Raw genomic sequence first — 8,833 nt, 5'->3', positions numbered from 1 at the left:
GCCGCCCGCCCGGGCCCATGGTGCCGCCAGCGCCATGCTGCCCTCGCCGGCCCCGTCGCCCCGCGGCTCGCCCCGCGGCTCGCCCGTCCTCTTCAGGAAGCTCCTGATGAACCAGAGCATCCGCCTGCAGCGGCGCTTCACCGTGGCGCATCCCCTCGGGTAAGGGGGGGACGCCGGGCGCCGGGGCTGAGCCGGGCCGCCGGGGGAGAAGCTGGCTGAGAACGGGCGCCTTCGTCGCAGGGATGCCCCGCGCGCGTGGGGACCCCGCGGGGCTCGGTGGCCCTTCGTGTTTCGGCACGGCAGCCTGCGCCTGGGCCGCAGCCGGCGGCAGCTGGCCGGCAGCTGGAGAGGGAGGATAACGGGGGTTTTCGTGGGACAGCGGGAGGGAAAACAAGGCGCAGAGCCGGCGGCCTTCCCGGCTCTCCGGCGCTGGGCTGATGGCGGCGGCGCGGCCGTGCCCGCTGGCGGGGCACCGGGGTCACCTTGCACCCGCCTGCCGTCGGGGCCGGTGCATGGGGACGGACGGGGGCACTGTGCCGTCACAGCCGGCACACGGGGACGGACGCGGCCAGCCCGGGTGCAGGGCGGCAGCCGATGCCTCCCCGGTGGCAGCGGGATCTATTTTTAGAGGATCGGCCCCGGCACCGCTCGGCSCTTGTTCCTGCCAGCGGCGCGGGGCGGAAAGTAGTTTTTAATCCCGCAACGAGCCTCCCGGGAGGTGCCGGGGGCCGGGTGCCGCTGGGTGCCGCRGCGTCCCGGCCTCGGGGCTGTCCCCGCCGGTGGCCGCCGGGCTGTGCCGGGGAGGAGGGGGGGGAACAGATCTGTAATTCAGCGCCGGGGCGGCGGGAGCCACAATGCGGCTTTGTGTCCCCGGTGCCAGCGGGGAAGGGCCGCGGGGCCGCGAGGACAAGGCGCCGCAGGGAAGGGGCATGACGCGGTGCCGGCTGCGGCGTCGCCACCGGGGCTGTCCCCCCGGCACGGTCCGGCACCGCGGCCCGGCGGAGCGGYCCGGTGGGGCCGGGGCCGCGCGGTCGCTGCCGCGCCATGCACGCGCTCTGGCTCCCGGGGAAGCCGGAGAGCCGCTCCCCGCGCCGGAGGCACTCCTGCATCGGGTGGGTACCGCGCCGCGGGGCTCGGGGACGCGGGGGGCTCGGGGACGCTCCCGGCCGTCGACCGCGGTGGGCAGCGCCGTGCACGGGGGGCCGCGGTCGCACCGGCGCGGAGCAGCATCCCGCAGCGAGGGCGATGCATGGCCGCGAGCGGGGGRCAGCCRGYGGCGATGCCGGGGTGTCCCCCGAGGACAAGCCCCGTCCCGGTGACGCCGTGCAGCCCTGGGACGCGCCACGCGGGCTCTGGCCCCCRGGGTGCTYGGTGGCTGCTGGTACGAGTGTACCGAGCTGCGCCCGTTCTCAGCAGCCCCGGGGCCGCCGCACGCGGAGGGAGGGCAGGAGGGCCCGGAAAACCCTGCGGCCTTTCCCAAGCTCCCATTGTTCTCGGTGGGGAGGTGGCAGGGGATCCTCCATTGTTCTCGGCAGGGGGCTCGGCACTGCTGGGGGGCGTTGCCCATTGTTCCGGGGGGGGATTGTTCTGGCAGGGGTGTTGGGGGGCTCCCTGCAGCCCCTGTCCCTGGGGTGACCGGGGGGTGGCAGGTCCCAGCCTTGCTCCTGGCACCCCGGGCAGCTCCAGGCGGCACTGTGGGGTGTGAGAATGGGGCAGGATCCCGGGGTCCCGGGGCAGGATCCCGGGGTCTCCCCGCTCCCGGGTGCTGGGGCCGGAGCACAGGTGCAGAGCAGCAAGGCGGCAGCAGGACGTCGCCAGCCCCGGGGAGCCGAGCTGAGCCCTGCGGGGCACCCGTCCCCGGGGCCTCGGGGCAGCGCGTCCCCGCCGGGTCCGAGCCTCGTCCCTTCTCTCTCCCGCGCAGCTTCGACCTGGAGAATGGCCCGTCGGGCAGGGGCTCGCTGGACCCCCAGGCCAGCCCGGGCTCGGGGCTGGTCCTGCAGGGCACCTTCGCCCACGGCCAGCGCCGCGAGTCCTTCCTCTACCGCTCCGACAGCGACTACGACCTGTCCCCGAAAGCCATGTCCCGAAACTCCTCCATCGCCAGCGACCTGTGAGCATCTCTCCCCCCCCACCCCCCCTGGGGCCGCCCCACGCTCAGCCCTGTGCCGGGGGCCAGAGCCCGAATCGGGGCCGAGCCCCGGGGCTCACGTGCCGTTTGCTCCCGCAGGCATGGAGAAGACATGATCGTCACGCCGTTCGCACAGGTAGCGCCTCCGCCCGCCACCGAGCCCCCATCCCCGGCACGGCGCCCTGCTCCGGCGGGACCCTCGTGCGCCCGGGCTCACGCGCGCGTGCCACTTGCCGGGGCTTCCCGCAAAGCCGCGGCCTGCGCTCCCGTCCCCCATCGCCCGGCATCGGGGTGCAGCCGGCGACCCCGCGGGTCCCGGCACCCGGGGGGTCTCACAGCCCCGCTCTCGCTCYGGCAGATCCTCGCCAGCCTCCGCACCATCCGCAGCAACTTCGCCGTGCTGACGCACCTCCAGGACCGCGCCGGCACCAAGTGAGCGGGGCGCGGGACGGGGAGGGCGACGGGCTCGCCCGGGGTGGTGGTGGTGGGGGGGGGGTCCCTCGCCCCAGGGGTCCCCGGCTGCCCGAGAGCGCTCAGCGCCCCGTGTTTTGCAGGCGAGCGTCAAGCAGCAGCCTGCCCTCCGTGAGCAAGGCCAGCCTCTCCGGTGAGCGCCCCGCACGCGGCGGCTGCCCCCCCGTCCCCAGTGTCCCCAGCCCTGTCCGGTCCCCTGGGGCTCCTGCACGTCTGCGGTGATGGGGGGGGAGATGGGGGGTGTTTTGGGGGTGAACTGGCTGCTCCCCGCTGCCCTGAGCGGCTCCGCTGCCGGGACCCCGCTTTGCCCCGTGCCGAGGCGGCGGTGCCGGGACCCCGGCGGTGCCGAGCCCCCGCGGCGGGGCGGGAAGGGGGCCCCCGGCCGGGGCAAACCGGCAGCTTTGCCCTTGGGGATCCATGTCGGGTTTTCTCCGGCTCCCTCGCGCCCGGCCGCCCTTCCCGCGGTGGAAAGTCTCCCGTTGACGTCAAACCTTCCATTAATAAAACCCTGGGCGTGAGCGGGGCCCCGCGGGAGCCCAGCTGCTCCGGCCCGGCCGGCTCCGGCCCCCCCGGGCTGGCCATCGCCTCGGGGTGCCCCAGGGTGCCGGCACAGACGGTCCCGTCCCCCGGGGCCAGACACGGGGATGCTCGGCCCGGCTGGGCCCCCGTGTCCCACCAGCCCCGTGCCGTCACTGCAGCAACGCGCCAAACCGCTGCGGTTTGCACCCAGTCTTCGCGGTCGGGGCTTTACGACCCCGCGAGCCCCGTCGGCTCGGTGCATGGAGGTGCCGGCTGCGATGCCGGGAGCCTGGGGGCGGCCGGCAGGGCCACGGGGCGGGCGGCCGGGCAGAGCCCTTGCCGAGGCGGCCGGCGTCGCCCTCCGCAGAGGATGCCTACCAGAAACTCTCCGTGGAGACGCTGGAGGAGCTGGACTGGTGCTTGGACCAGCTGGAAACCCTGCAGACGAGGCATTCGGTCAGCGAGATGGCCTCCAACAAGGTGAGGGCACCTCGGGTCCCGCTCGCCGCCTCGGGCTGCCGCCAGAGCCCCCCGCAGCAGTGCCAAGGCACGAGCGGCAAAGCAGGTGCCGGCGCGTCCCCTCTCGCCGGCGTCCCCGGGGCAGGCTGCGACGGAGCCCTCGCTCGTCCCCGCAGTTTAAGCGGATGCTGAACAGGGAGCTGACGCACCTCTCGGAGACCAGCCGCTCGGGGAACCAGGTGTCCGAGTACATCTCCAGGACCTTCCTGGGTGAGTGCTGCTGCCGGGCCATGCTGGGCTGGGCCGGGCCGGGCGCCCGCTCACTTTTTGCACAAAAACGGGGAGCGGGGGGTTTCTGTCCTAGGCATTTGCATGGGATTTGCTCTCTTGGGAGCGCCAGAGCCTTTGTCACGCTCTGCAGTCCCAGACGGGTGTGAGCGCTGGTGCACGCTGGTGCATGCTTGTGCATGCTGGTGGATGCTTGTGCGTGCTTGTGCATGCTTGTGCATGCTGGTGGACGCTTGTGAGTGCTTGTGTACACTGGTGCATGCTTGTGCGTGCTTGTGCATGCTGGTGGACACTTGTGCGTGCTTGTGCACACTCGTGCACCCTGGTGCAAGGGCTGGCAGCCAGCACAGAGGCTGCCAGTGCCATCCCCACGCGTGGGCACCCGCGGGGAGCCCGGCGCGCTGCGGGCCCAGCCTGTGGGTGCGGGGGGCCCCGGCGAGGCGGGAGGCCGGGGCTTTCTGCACCGGGGGCGAGGGGAAGCGCCGCGTTCCTCCYGTTGCCATGGCGCCGCGGTATTATTAGCGCCGGCTGACGTCAATCCTCGGCGTGCAAACGCGCGGGGCCGGGGGAGCGTGCTGCGCCGGGGAGCGCAGGGGTCCCTGGCGTGGGGGCCTGCGGCGCCGTGCCGCGGCCGGGCTCCCCGCTCTCACCGCCTCCCGGCGCGGCGCAGACAAGCAGCATGAGGTGGAGATCCCCTCGCCCCTGCCCAAGGACAAGGACAAGGAGCGGAAGAAGCGCCCCATGTCGCAGATCAGCGGCGTGAAGAAGCTCACGCACGGCTCCAGCCTCGCGGCCGCCGGCATCCCCCGCTTCGGGGTCCGGACGGCCCAGGAGGGGCTGCTGGCCAAGGTGAGCCCCAGGGCACAGCGGCGCCGGGCACCCCGGGGTCCCCGCGTGCCGGCTGCCACTGACACCTTGTCCCTCTGGCCCCCAGGAGCTGGAGGACACCAACAAGTGGGGGCTCGACGTCTTCAAGATCGCCGAGTACTCGGGCAACCGCCCGCTCACGGTCATCATGTACAGCATCTTCCAGGTGGGCGCCCTGGTGGGCTCGGCACCGCGGCCAGCGCAGCCCCACGCCGGGCTGTCCCCATCCCCATGCCCRGCCGGGGCCACCTCCCGCTCTCCCCGCAGGAGCGCGACCTGATGAAGACCTTCCGCATCCCGGCCGACACCTTCATCACCTACATGATGACGCTGGAAGACCACTACCACGCTGACGTGGCCTACCACAACAGCACCCACGCCGCCGACGTAGCCCAGTCCACTCACGTCCTCCTCTCCACGCCGGCGCTGGAGGTGAGCACGGCCCGGAGCTCAGCTCCCGGCATCGCTCTGGCCCTGCTCGCCATCACCCGGTGTCACCATAACCCGGTCCTGCTGTCTTTTTTACCCCCCTCCAGGCCGTCTTCACAGACCTGGAGATCATGGCTGCCATCTTCGCCAGTGCCATCCACGACGTTGACCACCCGGGTGTCTCCAACCAGTTCCTCATCAACACCAGTGAGTTGGGGTGCAGGGAGGGCTGGGTGCTGACCGGGCATGCGGGACCCCGGTGTTCGGGAGCCACCCCGGTGGTGACAGGCGCTGTCTGGCAGACTCAGAGCTGGCGCTGATGTACAACGACTCCTCGGTGCTGGAGAACCACCACCTGGCCGTGGGCTTCAAGTTGCTCCAGGAGGAGAACTGCGACATCTTCCAAAACCTCAGCAAGAAGCAGAGGCAGTCGCTCCGCAAAATGGCCATCGACATGGTATGGGGGCTCCGGCCAGCCCTGGGCACAGGGTTGGGGTGCCGGTGGGAGCCTGGGTTTGGCGTGGGCTGCCCAGGGTTCACCGCAGGGGGCCTGGACTGAGCCGCGTGTCCTGCTCCCCCCTGCCCAGGTGCTGGCCACGGACATGTCCAAGCACATGAACCTGCTGGCAGATTTGAAAACCATGGTGGAGACCAAGAAGGTGACCAGCCTGGGAGTCCTGCTGCTGGACAACTACTCCGACCGGATCCAGGTGAGCCGTGGAGCAGGCAGCGAAACCTTCCCCCAGCCCGTAGCAGTGCAAAGCCTGCGGCTCCTTGTGTGTGTTGGTGCTGGTGGGACCGGGATGGCTGGAGATGCTTCATGCCAGCATCCCTTGCATCGCCGGTGAACCACTGCCATGGGCATGGACATCTGCGGGGTTGCATCCCCGTCGGTGCCGAAGGGTGGCGAGCGATGCGGTGGCCGTGTGCGCAGGTCCTGCAGAACATGGTGCACTGCGCYGACCTCAGCAACCCCACCAAGCCGCTGGAGCTGTACCGCCAATGGACCGACCGCATCATGGTGGAGTTCTTCCGCCAGGGCGACCGGGAGCGGGAGAAGGGCATGGAGATCAGCCCCATGTGCGACAAGCACAACGCCTCCGTGGAGAAGTCCCAGGTGGGTCCGTGGTGCCCAGGGGCAGACGCTCACAGGGCTTCACGGTGGTGCTGGTGATCAGAGCAAGACGCACCGAGGGGCTTGCACGCTTGGGGGTCACTGGCTAGTCCTGGCAGCTCTGGGTCCTGCCCCATCCCTGAGCCCGGCTCTGCCTGCCCCGCAGGTGGGCTTCATCGACTTCATCGCCCACCCGCTGTGGGAGACGTGGGCCGACCTGGTGCACCCCGACGCCCAGGAGATCCTGGACACGCTGGAGGACAACCGGGAGTGGTACCAGAGCATGATCCCGCACAGCCCGTCCCCACCGCCCGAAGAGCACGGCATTGCCCTGGCCGCCGGCACCGACAAGCTCCAGTTCGAGCCAACGCTGGAGGAGGAGGGCGAGTCGGACACGGAGCCGGACGGGGCCGAGAGCCCCCTGGACGAGGACAACAGCAGCTCCAAGACGCCGGCTACGGACGACTCGGAGTCGGCCGAGGTCGAGCACCTCTCGCCCGGCTCCGGGGAGCGGGACTTGCGCCTCGGGGACGTGGACAACAGGCGGGCRCTGGAGAGGACTCTGGAGAAGGACGTCGGCTCCGGGCGCCCCGAGGGCAGCCAGGGGAGCCGGGAGCTGTGCCTGGACACGGAGGGGAACGTCACATTCCTGCCGCTGGGCACGTAGCCGCSCGGACCCGTCCCACTGCCGCTGCGGGAGATGCACAGGGACTGCCGTTGCCCAGGCATAGCCACCATCCCTTCAGGGGCTCCTTGTCCGCGGGCCGATGGCGGAGAGCACCGTCCCCACCGTGGCCGCTGGAGGGGCCGGGGAGGCCGTCAGGACGCGTCTGGGCCCCGAAGCCGCGTCACCGCCGCGGCAGGCACAGGTACCCGTGGGCACGAGGACGCCGTTGGCCCTCTCCCCGCAACGACCGTCCCCCCGTTCCCACACTGCGTCCCCGTGCCGTCCCCCCCCGGCGCCTCGTCCCGCAGGACCGGGCCCATCCAGGAGCATTACAGTGGCCTCTCACCAAATGCCACCCCCAAAGCGGGGCGGAGGGGTGAGAATAAGCTAGAGGGACCCCAGGTCGGGGCACGCCGGGTTCAGCCGGGCGCCGGGGCAGGACACGGGCACGGGGCTGCTTGGGCACTAGCCGGTGGTTTATTTATTTGGGGACAGGTTCACTTTTTAAAGCCTTTTTGTAGCTCACTTTTTAATACTAAGCCTCACCTAGGTGCACTCACACGTGTTCCCATGGCAGAAACCCATCTGGCTGCGATCAGCACTCGAAATGCTGCATTTACACTTTGCACTTTGGGCCCCACGGGGGTTGGGGTGGCCCCCCCCCCCCCGGGGTCGTTTCGGTTTCTTCCTTCACCCTCCAGATATTAAACCTGGTTTGCTCCCTGGAAATGCCTCTTTTCACCGCGCTCCGGAGGTGCTGCCGGCGGTGTCGCCGTGCGTGGCGGGTGCCGGAGGTGGCCRGCAGGGTTTGGGGTGCCGGATGGTCTGTGTGGGGCTCGTCACGGGGCCGCCAAGCCGGCTGCCGCGGGCACCCACGCGGCCGGCAGCTCCGCTCTGGGCATGACGAGCCCTGTTTGACCGAAAGCGAGCTCCTCCCTGGAAACACCGCGGCTCCGTCACTGGCAAACACCGCTGGCTAAGGTAAATATTTAATCGCCGGCTTGGCAGGGCGCAGAGCCYGCTCCCCGCTCTTCCGCATCGCTCCCCGCGGGGATTTATCGGCAAAGGCGTCTCCACCCGCGGCGCGGCCCTTGGGCCCCCCCCGGCTCTCGCCCGACGGGATGGTGCCCTCCCGCGGCCAGCGGGCTCCAGGCGGAGACCCGGGGGGGAGTCCGGCGCCTGGCCAGGGCCTCCTCGTCCCGGGGAGCCTCCCGGCATGGGAGCTCGCTTTGGGCAAGGGCCAGGTGCTGCCGGCCGGTGGAGCCGTGTTCCCCCTCCCAGGCCCAGCGCCCGGAGCCGCCCTCCCCGGAGGCTGGGAAGGCCGTAGGTGAGCGGCCCTGCCATATGCTGCCTCCCCCTAATCCCTGCTAATCGCCTCAGCCTCAGGGAGGGCGAGGGAGGACGCAGCCGGCTGGGGGGCTGCCCCCGGGCACGACATGGCTGCYGCCTGCCACCCGCCATCCCCAGATGCGCTGGGGCACTGGGGGAGCACTGGGAGTGGGGGGGGCTCTGGAGGGGGGGCTGGACCCCACCTCAGGGCCCAGTGAGGGGGAGGAGCCCATGGCTCCTCAGGCTAGCCTGAAGGTGTGGGCCTGTGTGTCATGACAGCTGGCAGTCGCGACACGGGGAGCATGTCGTGACAGGGGGGACATCGTGAGGGCTCCTTCTACTCCTCTCCCCCTGGGAGGGGGGGATGGCTCTTTCCGTTCCCCTCCGCGGGAGGGAATGGTTCGTTCCACTCCCCCCGTTGGGGGAAGGAATGGTTCGTTCCGCTGCCCCCCGGGAGAGGGRGCTGGCCCACACCACTGCCCCCTGAGGGGGGGCGGCTCCTACCACCGCTCAGCGGAGAGGGGTGATGCGGTGCGCCGCTTCCCCCCCGCCCCGCCCCGCC

General features: G+C 71.2%; 1 protein-coding gene across 1 annotated transcript in view; it reads left to right on the top strand.

Moving 5' to 3' along the window:
- The window catches only part of PDE4C (phosphodiesterase 4C), a 12,971-nt gene extending 5,941 nt beyond the window's left edge, over positions 1–7,030 (top strand). The window contains exons 2-15 of the mRNA XM_026067110.1: positions 1,922–2,110; positions 2,228–2,264; positions 2,487–2,560; positions 2,683–2,732; positions 3,486–3,598; positions 3,754–3,847; positions 4,536–4,714; positions 4,800–4,898; positions 5,000–5,164; positions 5,269–5,368; positions 5,464–5,618; positions 5,749–5,871; positions 6,096–6,278; positions 6,442–7,030. Of these exons, the coding sequence (XP_025922895.1) occupies positions 1,922–2,110; positions 2,228–2,264; positions 2,487–2,560; positions 2,683–2,732; positions 3,486–3,598; positions 3,754–3,847; positions 4,536–4,714; positions 4,800–4,898; positions 5,000–5,164; positions 5,269–5,368; positions 5,464–5,618; positions 5,749–5,871; positions 6,096–6,278; positions 6,442–6,942 (2,062 nt within the window). The 3' untranslated portion in view covers positions 6,943–7,030. The remainder of the gene's footprint in view (positions 1–1,921; positions 2,111–2,227; positions 2,265–2,486; positions 2,561–2,682; positions 2,733–3,485; positions 3,599–3,753; positions 3,848–4,535; positions 4,715–4,799; positions 4,899–4,999; positions 5,165–5,268; positions 5,369–5,463; positions 5,619–5,748; positions 5,872–6,095; positions 6,279–6,441) is intronic.
- The last annotated feature ends 1,803 nt before the right edge of the window (positions 7,031–8,833 follow it).

The sequence above is a fragment of the Apteryx rowi genome, unplaced genomic scaffold (genome assembly GCF_003343035.1).
Source record: "Apteryx rowi isolate R43461 unplaced genomic scaffold, aptRow1 scaffold_254, whole genome shotgun sequence".
NCBI lineage: Eukaryota > Metazoa > Chordata > Aves > Apterygiformes > Apterygidae > Apteryx > Apteryx rowi.
Note: the sequence above shows the minus strand (reverse complement) of the source record. Positions and strands in the feature narration are given on the sequence as shown.